The following is a 25,254-nucleotide window of genomic DNA, read 5'->3' on the forward strand; positions in this document are numbered from 1 at the left end:
AATTATTATTCTAATACAGTAACAGTTGCATAATTTGAGAAATTACACAACTCTGAGGCACTGAACTCCTCAGCCTGCTCTATGACCAAATTATGTCTGGGTCCTACCAGGACTGAAGCTCTAGTGGTCTAAATCTATAAGCAACTCCCACCCTCCAACCACATGGACTCAGGACCCACCTCCCGCCTCTCACTTGCACAAAACCAGACTGTCCCGATAATCACCCTTGCTGGACGGGCTCTTGCTGTAACAATGAACCACCAGCGCCGTGGCCAGGGCCCACACGCCCAAGCCGGCTCTGCTGAGGACTCCATTCCAGCTGTCCTGCCCAGGCAGTGTATCTTCGGGGCTAGGAAGATGTCCCCACGTGGCAGCTGCAAAGCAGGGGGTCTCGGTACGTCCTCTCTGGCGCCCTCCAGTGGCTGCCCCTCCTCCGGTGAGTAAGGCCGGCGACGTTCCATGGCGCCCCTCGACGGCCGCCCTCAGCCACTGAGGCTCCCCGCGGCCCCCGGTGGTCACACTCTGGCCGGTGGCACTTTCGTGGCTCCGGAGCGATGGGGACCTAAGCAGCTGGAGAAGGAGCCGCGGCGCCGGCGCTGTTCTCTTCGACACCAGGGACCCCAGCATCGTGACAGCTGCTTCGATAACCCTCTGGTGCCGGCCCCTGTGCTGACCACTTCCAACATGGCTGCCGCGGCGCGTTCGAAGACGCCGCGGAGTGGAATTACGCACTACCTCACGGGAGTGGTAGTCCCTAACCCTAGATCTTGACGTAGCGGGGGGAGAAATAAACTACATTTCCCAGAAGGCTGTGGAACTTGCGTCATAATGACTGCAGACTTACCGGATCCTGGGGCGTATTGGGAAATGGAGTTTTGACATGGGGGCGTGGCAAGAAGGGAACACCTAGCAGGGGCCAGGCCATTAGAGTTAAGGTTGGAATCCCAGAGTCTTCTTCCAAGTTTAGCTAAAACATGCGATGCAATTTCTGAGTATTGTAAATTAAACAGGACTCTTCAGCAACTTGTGCTTCTTTTAGCCTGTATCTCTTTTTAGCCTGGGACTGCTTTTCACAAAGATAACTAGGTTAACTGATGCACCTGAAATAGGAATTCCTTTTCTTTTCTCTTTGTTTTTTGTATACAGACATTCTTTCTGTTAAAAAGTTGATGCCTAATCTTGCTTTCTCACTTACCCTATATTTAAGGTGCTTTCATATGTTTCTATCTGTCTCATCCTTGTGGCAGCCGCATAAGGGAAGCTGGGCTAGAACTATTATTCCTGTGTACAGGGAAGGGAATTTAGGCTCAAAAATAAAAGAATTAGTCAATAGATCAATACGTAAAGCTCAAGCCTTCAACTCCAAGCCATCGCCCCTCTGGTACTTGCACCCCCATCCTGCCCTCATTTCTCCAGATTGAACCCGTGAGCAGGCGAAAAATGAAGTGCTTTTTTTTTCTACGTGAGAAATGGATTTATTTAGAGAGAAGCACACTCCACAGAGCTCCAGCCTTCTCAGAAGCAAGAGCAGTCTTGGGAGAAACACACTCCACAGACTAGAGTGTGGGCTGTCGCAGAGGGTATGAGTAGTCTTGAAATGCAGTGTGGTTAGTTTTTATAGGCTGGGTTATTTCACAGGCTGATGAGAAAAGCTGTGATAAACCTAGATAGCGTATTAAAAAGCAGAGACATCCCCTTGCCGACAAAGATACTAATCGTCAAAGCTATGTTTTTTCCAGTAGTCATGTATGGATGTGAGAGCTGGACCATAAAGAAGGCTGAGCACTGAAGAAATGATGCTTTTGAACTGTGGTGTTGGAGAAGACTCTTGAGAATCCCCTGGACTGCAAGGAGATCAAACCAGTCAATTCTAAAAGACACAAATCCTGAATATTCAGGGAAGGACCGGTGCTAGAGCTGAAGCTCCAGTACTTTGGCCACCTGATGTGAAGATCTGACTCACTGGAAAAGATCTTGATGCTGGGAAAGATTGAAGGCAAGAGGAGAAGGAGGACAGAGGACAAGATGGCTGGATGGCATCACCAACTCAATGGACATGAGTTTGAGCAACTTTGGGAGATGGTGAAGGACAGGGAGACCTGGCGTGCTGCAGAGCAACTGAACAACAACAAGGGAGGATTATTCTAGCTATTTTGGTGGAGGGGTAAGTGTGGAGATTTCCAGGAATTGAGCCACTGCCCACTTTTTGGTCTTTGATTGTTGGCTTTGGAACTGTCATGGCACCTCTGGGTGTGTCATTTACCTTGTTGATGTATTACAATGAGCATATACTGAGGATCAAGGTCTAGTCTAAGCTGACTTATCCGCCATCTTGCTGCTGCTGCTAAGTCGCTTCAGTCATGTCCGACTCTGTGCGACCCCACAGATGGCAGCCATCTTGGGCCCATTTGATTCTAATCAGTTTCTGTTGTGTCCTCAGGCTATGTCATTCTTTCAAAGGTTGTGCTCTGCCCCCTTCCCTCCTGTTTCATTTGACCCTCAGATTTTACTCCATTTTGTTACAGGAAGCAGAAGGGCAACAATGGTCCATCTTCTGTAACTGAGAAGGCTCTTCTTTATACCAGTTCTAGATCCTGTTCCTGCACTTACTTCAGAGTATCAGAACCTTCCCAGATGACTCTATTTAAATAAGCTATCTTCCTTTCCACATCGTTCTTATCCTGCCTACTTTGTCTTCATATCACGTAGCACTTGACATGTTATTGTTGTTTAGTTGCTAAGTCATGTCTGACTCTTTTGTGACCCCATAGGCTGTAGCCCGAAAACTCCTCTGTCCATGGGATTTCCCAGACAAGAATACTGGTGTCGACTAAAATAGATGCATAACTTGAGAGCTGCAAGTTAAGTTTTATTTGGGGCAAAATGAGGACTGCAGCCCAGGAGGCAGCACCTCAGATAGCTCTGAGAGATAGCTCCAAAGAGGCAGTCAGTTCAGTTCAGTTCAGTTCAGTTCAGTTGCTCAGTCATGTCCGATTCTTTGTGACCCGGTGGACCACAGCATGCCAGGCCTCCCTGTCCATCACCAACTCCTGGAGTTTACTCAAACACATGTCCATTGAGTCGGTGATGCCAGCCAACCGTCTCATCCTCTGACGTCCCCTTCTCCTCCCACCTTAAATCTTTCCCAGCATCAGGCTCTTTTCCAATGAGTCAGTTCTTTGTATCAGGTGACCAAAGTATTGGAGCTTCAGCTTCAGCATCAGTCCTTCCAATGAATATTCAGGACTGATTTCCTTTAGGATGGACTGGTTGGATCTCCTTGCTGTCCAAGGGACTCTCAAGAGTCTTCTCCAACACCACAATTCAAAACCATCAATTCTTCAGCACCCAGCTTTCTTTATAGTCCAACTCTCACATCCATACATGACTATTGGAAAACCATAGCCTTGACTGGATGGACCTTTGTTGGCAAAGTAATGTCTCTGCTTTTTAATTTGCTGTCTAGATTGGTCAGAGTTTTTCTTCCAAGGAGCAAGCATCTTTTAATTTCATGGCTGCAGTCACCATCTGCAGTGATTTTGGAACCCCCCCAAAAAAAGTCTGCCACTGTTTCCACTGTTTCTCCATCTATTTGCCATGAAGTGATGGGAAGAGGCAGTCGGGGAAGGTCAATATATAAGATTTTAGTGAAGGGGGAGTTCAGTGCAATCAAGTGGTTACTTTACAAGAGGTTTTCTACTAGTCACAAGGATCTGATGTCATCATGAAGGGATTTAGTGCTTTTTTAGATATGAGGAGATACAAGGATTGGAATCATGAAATCAGTTCCTGAAAATATCCAACTATCTAAAGATCTGTCCCATCAGATAGATTCCCTGGAGTACAGAGTACCTCACTCCACCCTGAACTCCCTCAGGGGGTGTTGAAGGTCAACAGCTGCAGCAGCATGGGATTCAATCTCCACAGAAAGTGAAAGTTGCTCAGTCGTGTCCAACTCTTTGAGACCCCATGGACTATACATTGCATGGGATTCTCCAGGCCAGAATACTGGAGTGGGTAGCCTTTCCCTTCTCCAGAGGATCTTCCCAACCCAGGGATTGAATCCACGTCTCCCGCATTGCAGGCAGATTCTTTACCAGCTGAGCCACAGGGAAGCCCAAGAATACTGGAGAAGGTAGCCTATCCCTTCTCCAGGGGATCTTCCTGACCCAGGAACCAAACTGGGGTCTCCTGCATTACAGGCAGACCCTTTACCAACAGCTATCAGGGAAACCTCAGTTTCCACAGAGGCAGATGGCAAATGCCCCTGTTGTTTGGTTGCTGGCAATGCTCTTGGCAAGTATCAATATGTAGTTGACACTGGAATGGGTAACCATTTCCTTCTCCAGGGGATATTCCTGGCCCAGGAATCCTGCATTGGCTGGTGGATTCTTTACCATTGAGCCACCAGGGAAGGGTCACCTGATATACTAAATATTTGTTTTATTGTCTTTCTCCAGTAGAAGTTAGTCCCACAAGACAGGACTTTTAACAAAATTGTTTTATTTTGACTGCACTGCATCTTCATTGTGGTGTGCTGGCTTCTCTTGTTGTGAAGCATGGGCTCTAGAGTGTGGAGCCCTGTACTAAAGTCACAGGACAAAAATCTCTGGAACAGACTGAGCCCGATAGCAACTGTTGCCATGAGCCTGTGTATCTAAACTGCCAGTTCCCTGGCCCTAATTAGGTAAAATACTCACCCTATTACCCACCCAATAGCAGCCTAGCCAATCACCTAATGCCACCATTCCAGTAGGAATTTTCTGTTTTGAGGTTATAAAAATTGGCTACTAGCTCATGAAAGGGTAGGCTCTCTCTTGAGCTGGCCCACTGTTAGAATAGCATCTCCCACTCTAATAAATTTTATTCTCCTTTCATTTTGCCTCATGGCTGGAAATTCCTTTCCAACCTGTGCACAGGCCATGACATAGAGTTCAAGGTTTCCATTGCCTGAAGCATGTGGGATCCTACTTATCCAACCAGGGATTGAACCCAAGACCCCTGCATTGCAAGGTGGATTCTTAACCACTGGACCACCAGGGAAGAGGGGATTTTTTTTTTCCACTTTCACATCACTAGAACAATGTCTGGAACAAAGAGGTACTCAATATGTATTCATTCACTGAATAGCTTACTCTCACTATATTAGCATGGTCATATTAGAATATGACCTTTAGAGTGAAGGCAGACCTGAATTTCAATTATGACTCTTGTATTTACTACATGTGTAACTTTGGACAAATTTCTTTGCCTCTCTGATTATTAATTTCCTCATTATCATCAAAGATAATACCTGCCTTCAAGGCAATTAGTTGTATTAAATGGGATAATATGTAGACCACTAACATTCCTGGCTCACAGTAAATCTTCAAGAAATGGCAGCTATTTTATTCCCCACTCTAGGGGTTTACTGGATTTCCTACTGTAAACTTCTTGTGGGCAGAAATGGAGTTCCTCATTTCCTCATCCCTTAGTAAAGGCACTCAGTAAATAACTGTTGAACGAATGAGTATTTTAAAAGTACGCAATAGTCGAAGTACTTTGACTTTCCTATTTTAAGAGATTCCCATGTAATCCCGTCTTTTTAGCCCCTCTATTCACTATACCAGCTTCACTTTCCCTGTATTCTTAGAGTACCTCTGCCTCCCAGCTTAGGGTTGGTCACAACAGGAAGGCAGTCTCTGAGTTCCCATTACCAGGTGGGTCACAGAGTGAGTGTGCAGTGTTCAACTCCTCTGCTGCAGACACATCGAAGGTCCTTCAGGTTACTTACAATTGCCTAACTTTCCAAGCACATATCCATTTATTCTCTCATATGGTTTTCACAAATAACATCTTTGAAAGGAGCAAGGCAGGGTTGAATCACTGTTAGCATTTAGTTGGGGGTACTGAGAGGTTAAATGATCAATGTCTGGCTGAATGAGAAGCAGTGGAGGAGCATGGGGGAATCACCCATTAAATTCAGCCAGGACTCAGTGAATTCTAGTTCTTCAATAAACAATTCAAAATCCCCTAGGTCCCATTAATAACATTTAAAAAGATCTTCAGTTCAGGGACTTCCTTGGTGGTACAATGGATAGGAATCTGCCTGCCAATGCAGGGGACATGGATTCGATCCCTGGTGCAGGAAGATTCCACATGTCTTGGAGCAGCTAAAGCCTGTGCACCACAATTACTGAGCCTGCATACTGCAACTACTGAAGCCCATGCGTTTAGAGCCCGTGCTCTACAACAAGACAAGCCACCACAGTAAGAAGCCCATGCACCGCGACAGAGTAGGCCCAGCTCACAGCAACTAGAGAGAAAGCCCAGACACAGCAACGAAGACCTAGCACAGCCTAAAATAAATAAATAATATTTTTTTTTAAAAAAAGATCTTCAGTTCATGATAACTTGCTTTTGGTCTGCTCAGAATGCAAGAATTTATTGTATCAGGTTGTAGTTCCCCTACCTGGGCTTCTAGCTGTTGGCGGGGGGGCACAGAGAACTCGTTTCATTTAGTTTGTGGTGAGGTGACTAGAGATATTGGGGTTCAAGAGGAGGCAGAAAGTGGAGGATCAGTACCATTGCTGTGGTCACCTTCCACTAGGGTAGGGTTGAAAGCTTCTAAGGAAAACACTTTTCCTGAAAAACAACAACACACTCATTTCTAAACAAAATAATTAGATATGTAGGAGATAATGAAAGCTGGGTTTTTCACTGTTAGAGAAAGAAGCTATAAGTAAGAAAGAGAGAAAGCCAAAATGAACCTTCTGGCATTGGATTGGAATTAGGGGTATTCAGTATAAACTCTTGGTTTTAAAATATATGCAGATATATCCATAGAGAAATATGGATATGTAAGTATGTATGGGTTAGTATATTCCATATATGACCTCTCTCTGTCTCCTGAGAGAGTGTAGAAGCAATGACATCTTAAACACTGAATACACACATTACCCAGATCCAAACACTGTCCTCTAATGAAAGGAACCAATTCTCCTTGGAGAAATGGTTCTCTTCAGAACTGGGGTAGGAAAAATACAAAATGACTCAGGACTATCTTGTGTGCCAGAAAGGAAAGAAAAACCAGATACATGCTGATCAAAAGAACACAGGAGACAACGTGAAGGACTTACTGATGACCCAAACCAGAACACTCAGGCAAAAAACAATGATAGTATGGGTTTTTACCCAGAGAGTAAAACAAATGTCCACAAGGCCATACTGATATATATAATCAAATAAATAAATAGATAGATTGGTGGCGGAATGAGGTAAAGAGACAGCTTTTTCTTACATTGGAAATTGAATTAATATAGATAGAAGGAAGAAGGAAATAGAGATCATCATTATGCAGATATCACAGTTACAAACATATCAGACAAAATCCTCAAACCATGCTAAAATTAGTGGGTCAAAGTTTGAGGACAAACAGGATTTGTAAAAAGACATAGTAAAACTTCCCTGGTGGTCCAATGGTTAAGAATCAACCTGCCAATGCAGGGGACATGGGTTCAATCCCTGGCACAGGAACTAAGACCCCACATGCCACGGGCAACTAAGCCCATGTTCTACAACAAGAGAAGCCACCCCAATGAGAAGCTCACACTCCACAACTAGAGAGTAATCCCCTCTCGCCACAAGAGAAAGCCTATGCATAGCAACAATGACCCAGCACAACCGAGAAAAAAAAAAAGGAAAAAAGAGATAGACATCATTAATCCTTTGATTACTCCTTGGAAGGAAAGTTATGACCAACCTAGATAGCATATTAAAAAGCAGAGACATTACTTTGCCGACAAAGGTCTGTCTAGTCAAGGCTATGGTTTTTCCAGTAGTCGCGTATGGATGTGAGAGTTGGACTGTAAAGAAGGCTGAGCACCGAAGAATTGATGCTTTTGAACTGTGGTGTTGGAGAAGACTCTTGAGAGTCCCTTGGACTGCAAGGAGATCCAACCAGTCCATTCTAGAGGAGATCAGCCCTGGGATTTCTTTGGAAGGACTGATGCTAAAGCTGAAACTTCAGTACTTTGGCCACCTCATGTGAAGAGTTGACTCATTGGAAAAGACTCTGATGCTGGGAGGGATTGGGGGCAGGAGAAGAAAGGGATGACAGAGGAAGAGATGGCTGGACAGATGGCATCACCGACTCGATGGACATGAGTCTGAGTGAACTCGGGAGTTGGTGATGGACAGGGAGGCCTGGCGTGCTGCGATTCATGGGGTCGCAAAGAGTCGGACATGACTGAGCGACTGAACTGAACTGAATCCTTTGATACTGGGAACACAATATCATTTTTGTGGCATTCTTGCCAAGCACATATGACCCCACTCCAATTGTGAGGCAACATCAGACAAATTTAAATTGAGAGACAGTCTATAAATAACTGATCAATATCTGTATTAGTTTATTGCTATACAACAAATCACCTTACATTTAGCAGCTTGAAACGATACCTATTTAATATCACAGTTTCTGTCAGCCAGGAGTGTGGCATATTTTAACTGTGTCCTTTTTCTTCAAGGCCTCACAAGAACTGAAATCAAGGTGTTGGTCAGCAATAGCAGCATTTGGAAGTTCAACTAGAGAAAAGCACAATTCCAATCTCCCCCAGGTTGTTGGCAGAAATCATTTTCTAGCAGCTGTGGGACTAAGGCTCCCATTGTCATGCTGGCTGTTGGCAGATGAGGACCTCTCAGGTCTCTGCCATGTGACCACCACCTGAGACCCACTCTTATTTGCAGTCTCTCTGACCTCAGGAAGGACCTGTCATTTCTAAGGGCTCATGTGATTAGGTCAGGTCCACCCAAGTAATCTCTGTCTTGATAAATCCATGTTAAATTATAAGAAATATAATCACAGGAGTCATAGTTCACTGAATACCTTGTGTGATCATGGATAGGATTTGGGGACCAAAAAAAGGATGTTAGTGGGGAAATTGGTGAATTTCAAGTATATGCTATAGTTAATAATATTGCACAAATATTGATTTCCTGTTCTTGATCACTGTACCATGGCTATTTAAGATGTTAACGCTGAGAAAGTGGGATGGGGACATTAAGGAAACTTTGTACTATTTTTGCAATCTTTCTGTAAATCTAAAATTAATTCTTTCCCATTCTATTGTTTTCCTCTATTTCTTTACATTGATCACTGAGGAAGGCTTTCTTATCTCTCCATGCTATTCTTTGGAACTGTGCATTCAAATGGTTGTACCTTTCCTTTTCTCCTTTGCCTTTAGTTTCTCTTCTTTTCATAGCTGTTTGTAAGGTCTTCTCAGACAACCATTTTGCCTTTTTGCATTTCTTTTTCGGGGGGATGGTTTTGATCACTGCCTCCTGTACAATGTCATGAACCTCCATTCACAGATCTTCAGGCACTCTATCAGGTCTAATCCCTTGAATCTATTTGTCACTTCCACTGTATAGTTGTAAGGGATTTTATTTAGGTCATACCTGAATGGTCTAGTGCTTTTCCCTACTTTCTTCAATTTAAGTCTGAATTTGGTAATAAGGAGTTCATGATCTGAGCCACAGTCAGCTCTCTGTCTTGCTTTTGCTGACTGTATAGAACTTCTCCATCTTTGGCTGCAAAGAATATAATCAATCTGATTTTAGTATTGACCATCTGGTGATGTCCATATGTAGAGTCTTATCTTATGTTGTTGGAAGAGGGTATTTGCTATGACCAGTGTGTTCTCTTGGCAAAACTCTGTTAGCATTTGCCCTGCTTCATTCTGTACTCCAAGGCCAAATTTGCCTGTTACTCCAGGTATTTCTTGACTTCCTACTTTTGCATTCCAGTCTCCTGCAATGAAAAGAACATCTTTGGGAGGGTCTTAGTTCTAGAAGGTCTTGTAGGTCTTCATAGAATGGTTCAACTTCAGCTTCTTCAGCATTATTGGTCAGGGCATAGACTTGGATTACTATGATATTGAATGGTTTGCCTTGGAAATGAACAGAGATCATTCTGTCATTTTTGAGATTGCATCCAAGTACTGCATTTCAGACTCTTTTGTTGACTATGATGGCTACTCCATTTCTTCTAAGGGATTCTTGCCCACAGTAGTAGATAAAATGGTCATCTGAGTCAAATTCACCCATTCCAGTCCATTTTAGTTCACTGATTCCTAAAATGTCGATGTTCACTCTTGCCATCTCCTATTTGACCACTTCCAATTTGCCTTGTTTCATGGACCTAACATTCCAGGTTCCTATGCAATATTGCTCTTTACAGCATTGGACTTGACTTCCATCACCAGTCACATCCACAACTGGGTGTTGTTTTTGCTTTGGCTCTGTCTCTTTATTCTTCCTCCACTGATCTCCAGTAGCATATTGGGCACCTACCGACCTGGGGAATTCGTCTTTCAGTGTCCTATCTTATTTTTCTGGGCTCCAAAATCACTGCAGATGGTGAGTGCAGCTGTGAAATTAAAAGATGCTTGCTCCTTGGAAGAAAAGCTATGACCAACCTATACAGCTTATTAAAAAGCAGAGACATTACTTTGCCAACAAAGATCCATCTAGTCAAAGCTATGGTTTTTCCAGTACTCATGTATGGATATGAGAGATGGACGATAAAGAAAGCTGAGTGCCAAAGAAGTGATGCTTTTGAACTGTGGTGTTTGAGGAGACTCTTGAGAGTCCCTTGGACAGCAAGGATATCCAACCAGTCCATCCTAAAGGAAATCAATCCTGAATATTCATTGGAAGGACTGATGCTGAAGTTGAAACTCAAATACTTTGGCCACCTGATGTGAAGAATTGACTCATTGGAAAAGACCCTGGTGCTGGGAAAGATTGAAGGTGAGAGAAGGGGATGACAGAGGATGAGATGGTTGGATGGCATCACCGACTCAATGGACATGTGTTTGAGTAGGCTCTAGAAGTTGGTGATGGACAGGGAGGCCTGGCATGCTACAGTCCATGGGGTCACCAAGAGTCAGACATGACTGAGCAACTGAACTGAACTGAACATTAATTCAAAATAAAATGTTTTTAAAAAGGGAAATGTACTCTAGTCTAATTTCAAATCAGTCGGCAGTTGGGATAGGCAGGGGAAATGAAGAAGAATCTGACATGTATTAAGAGTGTACTATTAATTTATTAGAACTTTAAACAAAATATCTGTTGAGCACCCACTCAACTTCTTGAGGATAGGGTCCATGTCTTATTTATATATCCCAAGCACATTGCACTGTGGCTGGCACATAGAAAGCATGAATGTTCTTATTTAATTCTGACAATAAGTATGAAATGGGATTCCCCATCCCTACCCCCCATTTCATAGATGGAGAAGCAGATTCAATGACTCGTTCAAGTCATAAACTAGTCAGTGAGTGATGGCTCTAGGATGAGAGTCCTCTTCCTAGTGACTCCAAAATCTCCTTCCACCACATCATGCTCCTTTCCATTTTGGGTAGGCATCATTCAGTTCAAAGAGCATTCTGTGGTATGAATTCTTTGCATTGATCGCTGAAGAAGGCTTTCTTATCTCTTCTTGCTATTCTTTGGAACTCTGCATTCAGATGCTTATATTTTTCCTTTTCTCCTTTGCTTTTCACTTCTCTTCTTTTCACAGCTATTTGTAAGGTCTCCCCAGACAGCCATTTTGCTTTTTTGCATTTCTTTTCCATGGGGATGGTCTTGATCCCTGTCTCCTGTACAATGTCACAAACCTCAGTCCATAGTTCATCAGGCACTCTATCTATCAGATCTAGGCCCTTAAATCTATTTCTCACTTCCACTGTATAATCATAAGGGATTTGATTTAGGTCATACCTGACTGGTCTAGCGGTTTTCCCTACTTTCTTCAATTTAAGTCTGAATTTGGTAATAAGGAGTTCATGATATGAGCCACAGTCAGCTCCTGGTCTTGTTTTTGCAAGGAGATCCAACCAGTCCATTCTGAAGATCAGCCCTGGGATTTCTTTGGAAGGAATGATGCTAAAGCTGTAACTCCAGTGCTTTGGCCACTTCATGCGAAGTGTTGACTCACTGGAAAAGACTCTGATGCTAGGAGGGATTGGGGGCAGGAGGAGAAGGGGATGACAGAGGATGAGGTGGCTGAATGGCATCACTGACTTGATGGACGTGAGTCTGAGTGAACTCCAGGAGTTGGTGATGGACAGGGAGGCCTGGTGTACTGCGATTCATGGCGTCGTGAAGAGTCGGACACAACTGAGCGACTGAACTGAACTGAACTGATGGTATGAATTCAAATACACCATTTACATGATTTGTGTGTGGGGGGGGGGTGGGGGTGGAGATAAAATACATGAGTTCTCAAAGAAACTTCAGGCTTGCATGGATATGGATGATGGTGGCTAGAGTCCCAGATCCTCTTATGGTGTTCCAGTGGAAACCTATGAAAACAATTCTTTTTCTACAAGTTATATGGTCAGTTAACAGTAGCAGAAGATATAATTTTAAATAAGGTATTCTTTCAAATATCAAGTGTGGCTGACAAACAGTTTATTTTGCTTAGTTTCACGAGTCAAAGATCTTTTAAATTAGAATTAGCTCTGTACCTCGGGGTTGATGAATAGGGTCTGGAAACACAATTAATTTCCTGTGGATCTTGCTGGATACTGTCATACTCCTAATTCAGTGCACACTCTCCCACAGTTCTTCTTTGAATAAGTGGATGAACAGATTTTCTAGTAATAATAGCACCTAAATTTTATTAAGTATTTTTTATGTTCCAAACATTGTGCCAAATAACCCACCTGCACCTGTTATTTACATAAATACTCAGATAAGTTTCCCAGGTTTTGCTGAGTATGTTTTTTTCTTTCATGCTATCTCTCTAGTCAATGAAGGCACATTACCCCAACGACAACCTGTAAACCACATCTGAGAAATTCTGGAGAAACATATCTAAGCATTTTCCAAAAACAGAAGAAGTTAATGTGTACTGAATGCTGAGATTTATTCTGAGCCCTGAGCTAATAAACACTTTATATGAGCAAATTCTCTTAATCGCTACTTTAACCCTAGAAGTTAGATACTATTAAAATTCCGAGATCTGTCTGACTCAGAGCCCAAACTCTTAGCCCTTACACAGCATGCTTTCCCAAGGAACAAAATGTGTGTGTGTGTATTGTGTCTATGTATGTAAAGGTATGTGCAAAAAATGTTCTGGATTATTTTTTTCCTCAAATAAATTGCCCACTTTCCTGTATTAACAAATAGAAGGTAGTGAATATAATTTAATCTTTTGCTGATGGTTGAGGTTATTGCTATCACAACAGATTTTTTTTAATGTACCATGTGGTAAATGTAGAGATCATGAGCATTAACCACGCATGGGAAATATTTTGCAGAATAAATCTCTTATATCACCTCCTTTTCTTCTCATCTGCCTCTTTCTCATGGACTCAAAGTGAAGTATGTAGCCTCTGGGCAGAGTAACATGGTTACTTTTAACACTAAGGATGAGAAATTTGTTTATGAAAACTCTGAGGTGAATTATTTAGTAAATGGTATTGGGACAACGAGGGAGCCAATTGGGAAAAAAATTTGGATTTCCATCTTAACCCTTCCACCAAAATAAATGCCTACTGAATCAAAATGTTGAAATGTGAAAAAAGAAATCATAAAAGTGCTGGAATACACATTATATGTTTTTTAAAATGACTTTGAAGTTGAGAAGCTTTCTAAGTATGACACAAAATTCAGAACCCACAGTAGAAAAGACTGGTATATTTGACTCTATGAAATATAATTATGATGGAAAAATACCATAAACAGTGAAAAACATAAATGACAGTCTGGTAAAAATATATTCGCACCATAGTGATGAAGGGCTAAGTAATAAAAGAATGCCTATAAAATATGAAAAGACCTGTAAGAAAAGAAATAAATGGGCAGGAGCGATGCCTGTGTTAGCTTATACCACACCTTGTGCACAGTGGAGGCAGGGTCTTCCTGGGAATGAACAGGGAAAGGGGTTCAGTGAGCCCTGTGCTGCCAGATTTCTGCTTCCACTTCTCTTATTGGCTTAGGTTTTCCAGCTGCACATGAACTGCATATCCAGTCATAGTAGCCTGGAACAAAGGACTCGACTAAAGAGCTCAGAAGAAAAAAAATTATGTTTAAATACAAAAACATGCTCAACAACACCTGTGATAAGAAATGTACAAATCAAAACTATAATGATCCATATCCTGTACCATACACAAAAATGATCTCAAAATGGGTCATAGACCCAAAGGAAAAACTTAAATTCTAAAAGCTCTAGAAGAAAACAGAGAAAATCTTTGTGGCTTTGAGTAAGGCTAAGATTTCTTACATACAACACCAAAAACATACATTAAAAAAGAGAGATAAATTAGACTTCATCAAAATTTTTACTCTGCAAAAGCCACTGTTGAGGTTCATGCATATTCAGTCATGTCCAATCTTTGCAATCCCATGGACTGTAGCCTGCCAGGCTCTTCTGCCCATGGAGATTCTCCAGGCAAGAATACTGGAGTGGGTTGCCATTTCTTTCTCCAGAGACTCTTCCCCACCCAGGGATTGAACCTGTGTCTCCTGCATTGGCAGGCGGATTCTTTACCACTGAGCCACCTGGGAAGCCCATCATCAAGGTATCAGGATATAAAGAGAGATGGCTTAAGACATAATTGTACATTAACTGGGAGTTATATTTGGTGAGAAAGGGAAAAAACCCTAACCACTGACGATCAAAACTTAGGGTCTCCCTGGTGTCTCAGTGGTATAGAATGTATTTGCCAATGCAGGAGACCCAGGTCCCATCCCTTATCTGGGAAAATTCCACATGCCTCAGAGCAACTAAGCCCAGACACCCTAGAGCCTTCTCTTGTTGCTCGGCAGCAAGAGAAGCCACCACAGTGAGAAACCTGCACACCACAACCACCCTGCTGGCTGCAACTAGGGAAAAGCCTGCCCAGCAACGAAGATCCAGCACAGCCAAAAAAAAAAAAAAGTTCAACATACAAGGAGGCAGTGCCAATCTATACTGAATTTACACAAGTTCTATAGCTGATTTCTGCAAAATCCAATGAGATAAATTAATACTGTAAATACTTTTTGTAAACTTTTTCAACTTTGTACCTCAATATCCCCACCCATAGAACAGAAGTCTGACTTATCTACTGAGGATATGTAATAATAATATAGGCAATTAATCAAAAGTTTTTTTTTAAAGCCACAAAAGGGGAAACTATATGAAAATCGTATATCCAATAAAAGACGTGTACCAGATCATAAAAAGAACTCTGAAGTCTCAGTAATAAGAAAACAACCCAATTTTAAAAAGAGAAAATATGTTGACTATTTCACACTTCATCAGAGTGAAATAAGCACATGAAAAGACCCTCAACATTATTACTCATTAGGAAAATGAAAATTAAAACCAGAATGAATTACTGTAACACTTCTGTTAGAATGTCTAAAATTAAAAATGCTGACCCCAAATATTGGTGAGAAGTAAGAGCAACCAAACACTCATTCACTGCTGATAGGATTGTAAGATGGTACAATCACTTTAGAAAATAGTTTGGCAGTTTCTTTAAAAGTTCAATATACACCTATCACGTGATTCAGTCATTCAACTTCCAGGTATTTACTCAAGTAAAATAGAAACATAAATGACTTCTAAGTCACTGTCTTATTTGTGATAGTTATAAACTGGAAACAATCTAAATGTTTATCAGTATAAGAGTGGATATCAGTATAACTGTGGTGTCTCTACACAATGGATGGATATGTCAGGCAAGTGTATGCTCCTCAGTTCTGTCTTGTCACAACAAAGATTTGGAGTGACGGACATTAAAGCCCTTGGAGGGTCACAGCTCTCGGGTCTTGGACAGACGGTGTTATAACCCTCAGATCTCGAACAGACTGTTATAGCTCTTGGACAAATCTATGTTACAGCGCTATGTTATTTAGAAAATGGCAGGAGAATTCATCCTCCAGGTGTGAGGGCATGCGGACTCAAAGATGTGAAGAGAAGAATGCTCCAGCGAGCAGGGGGGGGGGGTACAGGTGGGAGCAGATAGAGAGAAAGAGAAAGAGCGCATACATGTGGGAGAGAGAGAGAAAGCACTTTGGCTCTTCCTTTGATGTTTTTTTCCTCCCCCTGGGCCTGCCCTATGCAAATTGGGCTTAGCCAGGAGTGCTGTTTGTTCTACCTGAGGTCTTCACTCCGGTCCTCGGAGCTTCCTTTGACCTTCCTTTGTTCTATTTTCGCGGGCTTTTCTCTTCCTTGTCTTTTAGCCACCGCCATTTTGGACTCCTTTTCCCTATTCTAACTACCTAACAGATACAACTCAGTGATAAAAAGGAATGACAGAGATGCATTTAAAAATAACTATGCTGAATGAAAATCATATTTAAGAAGTCTACATACTATATTATTCTGTTTATATAAGATCCTAGGAATAAAAACTATAGTAACACAAAGCACTATGGTGGATGCATGGGGAGGGGGGAGAAATGTTGGTGGGAGGAAGGGATTGAAAGGAGCACAAGGAAACCTTTGAGGGTGATGAGATATGTTTATTATCTTGATTGTGGTGATGGTTTCACATGCTAATCAGGTCAACACTAAATTTATATGCAGTTTACTGTATGTCAGTAAACATACTTGTAGTCGAGTAAACGGTTTTTTAAAACTGTAATGAGATATAGTTCATCTATCACATCGGCAAATATATATTTTACAGTAAATATGTTGTTGCTGCTGCTAAGTCACTTCAGTCGTGTCCGACTCTGTGTGACCCCATAGACGGCAGCCCACCAGGCTCCCCCGTCCCTGGGATTCTCCAGGCAAGAACAGTGGAGTGGGTTGCCACTTCCTTCTCCAGTGCATGAAAGTGTAAAGTGAAAGGGAAGTTGCTCAGTTATGTCTGACTCTTCGTGACCCCATGGACTGCAGCCTACCAGGCTCCTCTGTCCATGGGATTTTCCAGGCAAGAGTACTTGAGTGGGGTGCCATCTGTTAGGAACAGCTAAAAATATTATTATTTCCTAATAGGGTAATCTTATCTCTTTTAATATGAATACTCTGAGTCATTTTAAGCAGAGAAAAATCAAGGCACAGAACACTTGTAAACAATCACTGATGTTATTTGAAAGACAAAAAACATTTATATGATTATATACTTAGGATATCTCTGGAAGGATAATAAAAATAGTTGCCCTTGAGGTAGACAAAATGGCTAGGGGGTTGGTGCTTAGGAAAGGAAGCAGGGAGGGAGGGAGAATTTACTTTTTACCATCAGTTTAGTTCAGTTCAGTTCAGTTCAGTTGTTCAGTCATGTCCGACTCTTTGCGACCCCATGAACTGCAGCACGCCAGGCCTCCTTGTCCATCACCAACTCCCGGAGTTCACTCAAACTCACATCCATTGAGTCCGTGATGCCATCCAGCCATCTCATCCTCTGTCATCCCCTTCTCCTCCTGCCTCCAATCCCTCCCAGCATCAGAGTCCTTTCCAATGAGTCAACTCTTCACATGAGGTGGCCAAAGTACTGGAGTTTCAGCTTTGGCATCATTCCTTCTAAAGAACACCCAGGGCTGATCTCCTTTAGAATGGACTAGTTGGATCTCCTTGCAGTCCAAGGGACTCTCAAGAGTCTTCTCCAACAACACAGTTCAAAAGCATCAATTCTTCGGTGCTCAGCTTTATTCACAGTCCAACTCTTTTCACCATAGACATTTTGAATTTTGTGGCATGGGCATATATTGCCTATTCAGTTAAATCAATCAATCTATTATCTGTATATCAATATTCACTTTAATTTCTGGCATCAGTGACAATGCCCTTCATCTCAGACTACTGCATTCCTTTATCTCAGATAGAAACACTGACATCTTGTGGACTTTAAAGATAATGTGGCTAGATATAATCAGTGAAAGAAAATGAAAGTGTTAGTCCCTCAGTCATGTCCGACTCTTTGCAGCTCCATGGACAATAGCGGGGCATGCTCCTCTCCTCTGTCCATGGGATTACTCAGGCAAGAATACTGGACTGGGTTGCCGTTTGCTTCTCCAGGGGATCTTCCCAACCCAGGGATCTAATCCAAGTCTCCCACATTGCAGGCAGATTTTTACCCTCTAAGCCACCATTCTATTCAACTTCACTCCCCCACTCTGTTCTTCTCAACAAATATTTGTTGAATGCTTACCCTTTTGGGTGAGCTGACCCAACCAACCAACCCTTTAAAGCTGACACAGTTTCAATAATATTCAACCTCACTTACTGAACAGTGGTGAGGCCCAAGGTACTGAAACAGCCATCAGGGTATGAAGCTCTGGATGGAGCCTGCAGTCAACAGGAAATATCAGAGATCAGAGCAGCATGGTACATGCTCCAGCAGAGACAACTCTGGTGTCTCTGGGAGCACACAGCAAGCTGAGTGGTCAGGGAAGTGACATCGGAGCTGAGCTCTGCAGGAAGAGCCAGAATTGGCCAGAAGAAAGGGACTGCAGCAGCTAGGGTGGGCCAAGGGCGCTGGGAGAACAGGTTACTTTAGGTAAAGGGAAAGCTACATGCAAATCTGCAGAGACAGTAGTTTTCTTGTGTGCAACACATGTTTGAGGCACAGCATGATCAGTGTGGCTGAGCGTGGAGTAGCAGGGGCTAAGAGGTGAGAAATGTGGGTTAACCAGAGAGGTTAAGCAATTTCTCAGGTTCTCTCAGCAAGGTTGTGGTATGCCAAGAATTTGAAAGAAAAAAAGTGAAGTTGCTCAGCTGTGTCCAACTCTTTGCGACCACATGGACTGTAGCCTACCAGGCTCCTCCGTCCATGGAATTTTCCAGGCAAGAGTACTCGAGTGGGTTGCCATTTAACTCAGAATTAAATGACTCCAGTGCTTCCTCTCATTCTCATTATGAAGATTTTGCTCTGTGAGGCTTTCCTGGGCCTTCACCCAATGCTCTGCTCTCCCCAGCCAGGCCCAAAGTTGGGCCTCCCTCCGTCCCTTCTTTCCTCCCTTCCTTCTCTCCCTCCTTCTTTTCCCTCCTTCCTTCCTTCCCTCCATCCCACCTTCTTTCCCTCCCTCCCTCCCTCTCCTTCCTTCTTTCCTTCCCTCTCTCTCTCCCTCCTTCCCTCTTTCTACACTGCTTGTCTGCTCCTGCCTTGGTGCTGGGGAGGATAGAGGGAAGGGCTCTTTGGGTGACAAGTTGCTAACTGGTCTCAGAGTAACTCTCACTCTGGTCATGTTGATGGATAAAGCTAGTCAATGAGAATGACCCCTGCAGCAGAGCCTCTCTCCATCCCTCCAGCTTCCCTGGAGCCAAGGGTGGAGTGGGGCAAGCCTTGAACTTGAACACTGTCTCTCAGTGGTAGTCCTATGTCTGACCCTGTGCAAGTCATGGGTTTACTGAATGGTATTATGAGCAAGACTCTATTTTTAGTGTTATGTGTTATGTGTCTCTTTTTAGTGTTTAACTCCAACAGCCACTTTATGAAGATGATCATGATCTTATGTCCATTTTGCAGATAAGAAAACCAAAGTGTGGAAAGATTAAGTTGGTCAGTGCCACCCAGGTTGTAAATGACAAGACTGGGGCTTTAATTGTCTGAAGCTAAAGCTCAGACTCCTAACTACTACAAATATTGGCTGGCAGGAAAAAACAGATCTATATGAAATAGACACTTCTGCTATACTTCCAATGACTCAGTATTATTGAGTTCAGCATAATGGGTGCAAGTCTGTAAAAGAGCACTCTGAGACTTCAGGATGAGAAAATAATTGAGAGTAGGAATCTCTCTCACACATCTTTGTGATTCCCTGAGCCTGGTCTCATCTAGCACAGAGAAGGTGCTAGAGCAGTGACATCTGTACCAGTGAGTATTGAGCTATAGGTGCTTAACTACCACACATCTAAAGTCAGGACTCACTCTACTGCCTGGTGTAAGGCTAAACATGAAGATGGGGTGAGCCTGATGTTAGAGAAGGGCTGCAGAAGCTAGAAACTAGAAGGGCTGCAGAAAGGCTTTTATGTCCTTGGGATGTGGAAGATGGCCAATGATTACTAACTATAGATAAGCTTCTATAAACAGGATGCTTATAAAAATTTACTCGGGATAGTGAAAAACAAGACACGGTACTAGAGGTACTAGAACATTACGTGGCACTTAAAATGATGACTCTGTAAAAATTTCAAGTGCATATTCATGAGGAGAAATGAAAAAGGAAGCCCAGATATTAAAATAGTTTCTTTGTAAAGGGATTTTAGATGAAATTTTAAGTTAATTTTCATAATGTTGTAAATTGTAACTTTAAATGGTTAAGACAAAAAAAGAATCCATTGAACTTTTTCCATTGTACCTAGTCAGTGAGCAGATACCTACATTCAGAACTGCTACCCATTTCAGGTTTTACCACATGCTCTGAATGGGTGAACAATTCGTGGGTGTTTCCTCTCAATATTTTGCCTCCTTCTTTTATATCCCTTTGAGGATGAAATGAAATGGACGTTTGGCATGTCAAGTTTAGACAGGGATCTTGTTCCAGTGTCTTGGTGGAGAATATTTGCAGGTCTCAGGAAGAGGTGGTGGTGGTTTAGTCGCTAAGTCATGTCCTACTCTTTTGCAGCCCAATAAACTGTAGGCAGTCAGGCTCCTCTGCCCATGGGATTTCCCAGGCAAGTATATTAGAGTGAGTTGCCATTTCTCTCTCCAGAGGATCTTCCTGATTGAGGGATCAAACCCATGTGACCTGCATTGCAGCCATATTCTTTACCACTGAGGCACCAGGGAAGCCTAGAGACATTTTCCTCTGTCTCTTCCCCAATCGGTTCTGGACCACCTACTTTCTCTGTTCTTTTAGTCACAAAATACATCAGTTAATACAAATAGATACTTGGGGAACTGCTGCCAAGTTTACACACTGATTATCTGATCAAGCTCCAGGGGACCGCTCTACTACATGTAAGTTCTGGCTGACTCTAGAGGAGAGGAACGATCATAGTAGGCGGGGCTGCCACAGTACTGTTGCCCAGTATGTGCACTGCCTAACAATGCCTGGCTGAGTTGGTGAGTGAAGGTTGAAGTCTAATTCGCAGTTCAACTCCTGACTTCCTGCCAAGCTGTGTACGCTTGTAGGAGCTGCCTCAGCAGTAGCACCATTTTCTTTACAAAGACGTTGTACACTTGTCAAAGCTCTTGCCTGCAGGGGCTGGGGAGGTGGAGGGCACTTTGTTTCACTTCTCCAAGTAGGAGTATCCTTCACTCATTCAAGGCACGTACCCTTAGCAGATACCCTGAGAGTGGGCTCGGGTTACTCAGAGAAAGCTTCTTGGGAGAGAAAGATTTCCAGACAATTCTGAAGAAAGAAAGGAAGTTGGTTTTGTGGAGAGAAGCCTGGAGTGCACAGAATAATTTAGAGCAGAGACAAAATACAGCAGACACTCTCAGTGCCTAGCCTGTGTCTCCCTCAGACCCCACCATCTCTGTACCTGAGGGTTGCTCCAGAGCCACGGAAAGCTGTCTTGCTAACCCACACTCAGCAGGCTGGATGTGCCGGGGAGATTAGCACTCCCAGCCCTCGGCCAAAGACTGACGCAATTTGGAGGAAAATACCCTAGGTCCCCTATCTCTCAGTGAGATGATCCTGAGGTACGCTTTGTACCCTTTCCCAGAATTCTCCTGTGGAATTAAGCTCCAGTTGGCCTTCAAGGTGCAGGGCTTAGGAACACCCCCTTCACTGGCTGCCTTCCTGTGTCACTTCCCTAACTCCCCTGCAGATGGCCCCTTCTCCCTCTAAATAAACTACCTGCATTAGAGTCTTGCAGTCAGATTCAGAGGGAATCCACAGTAAGACATGGGTTTAGCTGGCTGGAACAGAGTTTGCTCTGAGAGAAAGACAACATATGGGTGGGACAAGGGGGCAATGTGTTTAAGGACTTAGATACCAGACTGAGAGTTTTTAGACTTGATTTAGGAGAACATTCATGCACTGAGTGGTACATGAATATTTTTCCTACAATGTATTATTTTCACATTTGACGTACTAAGAATTCCTAGATTTCTACATATCTTGCATTTTCCACTGACTTCTGGCTAATAAAATCTTGCCTGAAGTCAGAGATAGGATAGTAGTCTTATCTGCTTGTTGCCAGTAAAGAGAAAGTCTGAAGAGAAAATGTTATTAAGGTGTAAGAGATGGAATTCAGAGCGATGAAGCCATTCTCAAGACCTTGTTAGAGAAAGACGATGAAGGCTGAGAATAGTTACAAGACTATATCTTTCATGAGAGGATTTTTATTTGTATCCATCCTGTTCAATATTTTATAGCCTTTTTAAAGAGCAACTTTGTAAGGTTATCTGAAAAGTCTCCTTAAAACATGGATCTTCAAAAATTTATTATTTCCTCTGGTAGGAAACTTTGAATCTCAAAGTACTGCATAATAATTGGTTGTCATGGGAAACTGCATGACTGTAACTGGTGCCTATAATTCCTGAAGGTAATATAAATAGCCCAAATCCCTTTGTTCTGTAGAATAGTCTCAAAATTCTACATCTTACTCTTCTTATTTAGGCCCAGGATAAAATTAATAAACTCAGTGACTCTGGCAGATTCTTTGTCCTAAGACAACACCTTTGAGAGATTTAAATTAGAAACTTGACAAATCTATTACATTCTCTCTGCCTTGCAGACTTAGAAATCAGGAGTAATCTTTCATAGAGGTATTTCCCTCTGCTATGCAAGTTCAGAAACCTAGAATTATCTTTTATATGTGGACTTTAATTAACCAAACTCACAGAGAATGCCTATTAAAGGAAACAACGGAATACCAATTTGTTAATTCACACTGGAACTCTTTCTGTTCATATTCTCTGGTCAAAGCACTTTTGACTTATAGGCAGGCTACCCAAGGGGTCAAATAATAAACAGAAATTTGTCTAGTGTGCATGAGACCAGAACAAATGGAATTTGATCATTTGAGTGGTTAATGGCTTCAGATTAAGTTAGGATGACTCTCCTGTCCTGCTCTCAGGACGAGAACATTTGATAGATTTTTTTAACCAGAGTCCTCTCTCCCATTGATGATACTTGAAAGGACACTGATAGTGTGTATCTTATGAGCTTCCTTTTTCTATACTCATGTCTAACCAACAAATCTTCTTCTTTTAAAAAAAATATATATGTATTTATTTGGCTACTCTGGGTCTACGTTGCAACATATGAGATCTAGTCCATGACCAGGGATTGAATTCAGGCCCCCTGCGTTGGGACTCCAGAGTCTTAACCACTGGACTACCAGGGAAGTCCCCAAAAATCTTCTGATGGACACTTTCTATTAGATGTTTTTAATACCTTGAGCCAGTCCAGAAAGGTATGGGTTCTTAACTATGGGTTCATGAACAGGATAACTAGGGACTTGAGCACCTGAATATTGAATGCGTATTTTGTATCTATACACATTTTTCTCTAGAGAGGATTCATAGCTTTTATCAGATTTTCAAAGTGATCTGCTCTCTAATATAGGTTAGGAACCAGTTATATAGCAAAGTCAAGTCTTACCAGCCTGGATACTACTCCTTACAGTGATGTTTTGTTTCTGCTTGGATTCATTATGTGTTGTTTCAAAGCACTAACTCTTCTGGAGAATCTTTATTGTCCTTATTTCCATATTTAAGAGGATAAGGCTCTTCAATATAACCATGCAATCTTTGATTGTGAGAAATGGAAGGATAATCTACAAGGATTGATAGATGTGAGCCGAAAGAGAAGTGTCCTGTCCAACAGTTTAGTTTTTTTCAAAATCCTAATATACTCTATGTTATTTTGAAAGTTCTAAAATTTATTTCTTTTTGTGGCTAGCCTGTATGTAGGTCAGAATGTGTAGAGACTGTTTCATTAAAGCTGGATATCATGGTGGAAGTAGATTCTAAGTACATTAGACTGAAGAGGATGAAATGTAAGTTTGAAGAGGCATCAAATTAACAATAAGGGTGTATTTATATGGATTCAAGCAACAGAATTTAACTTGAGCACCCACAATTAGCTTTAACAGCTTGGTTGGCTAGTTTATTGAAGCTTGGACTCAGTGGTGGCCTACAGATAATAAGGTGTTGAAGGGCCAAAATTTCAGGGAGGTAAGAATCTTGGAGTGGACCTAAATGTCCAGTTTCCCCAGCCACCCTATCCATACCCTGGGAAGGGCCAGAGGATGCTGCATTTCCCACAGTATAAGATATGCATAGTAATGAAAGCACCAGTGAAAAGCATTGCCAAAGTGGTAGTGGGAGATCCTACCTTAGAACCGGGCTTTCCCATTTCACTGAAACTAACAGGATTCTGGATTGACGGAGGCCAGGTGGTGGCTCTTTACTTCACAGTCAAGGTAGGTGAATTACCATAATAGGCTCCAGGGTTAGAAAGGCTGTGGACAGGCCTAGAGGCCCTTGACTGAAGGGAAGGCTGGGTCCCTTTAAGGAAGGACCCTGCAATATGGCCATAAATGTATATTATAAACTTCTCCTCTAAGCCTCCCCACAGAAAGTCCTGCAGCCAATTACTAAAATAACCACACATTGGGAAGGAAAATGCCCAAACTTTTGGGAGCTAGACAGAGGAGCCTAGTGGGCTGCCGTCTATGGGGTCGCACAGAGTCGGACATGACTGAAGCGACTTAGCAGCAGCAGCAGCAGATACTTTAGATACTGGTTCTGAGTTGACGCTAACCACTGGGATGCAAAATGCCACCTTGGCCTACTGGTTAGAATGAAAGCTTATGAAAGTCATGACAAATGGAGCCTTGGCCTCAGTCTGTTTGCTCAGTAGGAGAGTAGGAGCACAGAGTACAGAGAGGAAGTTTTTATAATAATCTGCAATTTTGGTTCTCTATGAGCCAGTCTTCTTTGAAGCTTAGATAATACCAGCTATTTTCCCTCTTGTCCTTTAGTTGACCCCTAGAGTAATGGTTCCCGCTGCAGCATCACTGATTCAGGCATTATAGGGCTCTTGGGACAGAGCATAACCTTATCAAAATTTGACATTTAAATGAGCCTACAGAATTCTCTCAACATTCAAACATTAAAATCACCGAGAAATGTCAAAGTTTGCTTTGAAAAAACTGTCAGTAAAGCTCAATGTATGGATAAGCCACAGCTGGCTAACTCTCCATTCCCCCTTGTTTTACAAATACTTCTAAAATAAAAAGAGGGAACTTCCCTGGTGGTCCAGTGGTTAACACTCTGCACTTTCAATGCAGGGGACATGGGTTCAATCCTTAGTCAGGGAACTAAGATCCCACATGTTGTGTGGTGTGGCCAAAAATTAAATAAA

General features: G+C 42.5%; 1 protein-coding gene across 1 annotated transcript in view; it reads right to left on the minus strand.

The window, feature by feature from the left end:
• Positions 1 to 684, minus strand: part of CLPB (caseinolytic mitochondrial matrix peptidase chaperone subunit B) — a 142,943-nt gene extending 142,259 nt beyond the window's left edge. The window contains exon 1 of the mRNA XM_040258766.1: positions 225 to 684. Coding sequence (XP_040114700.1) covers positions 225 to 627 — 403 coding nt within the window. The 5' untranslated portion in view covers positions 628 to 684. The remainder of the gene's footprint in view (positions 1 to 224) is intronic.
• Positions 685 to 25,254: the final 24,570 nt, after the last annotated feature.

Source organism: Oryx dammah, unplaced genomic scaffold, assembly GCF_014754425.2.
Source record: "Oryx dammah isolate SB20612 unplaced genomic scaffold, SCBI_Odam_1.1 HiC_scaffold_17, whole genome shotgun sequence".
Lineage (NCBI taxonomy): Eukaryota > Metazoa > Chordata > Mammalia > Artiodactyla > Bovidae > Oryx > Oryx dammah.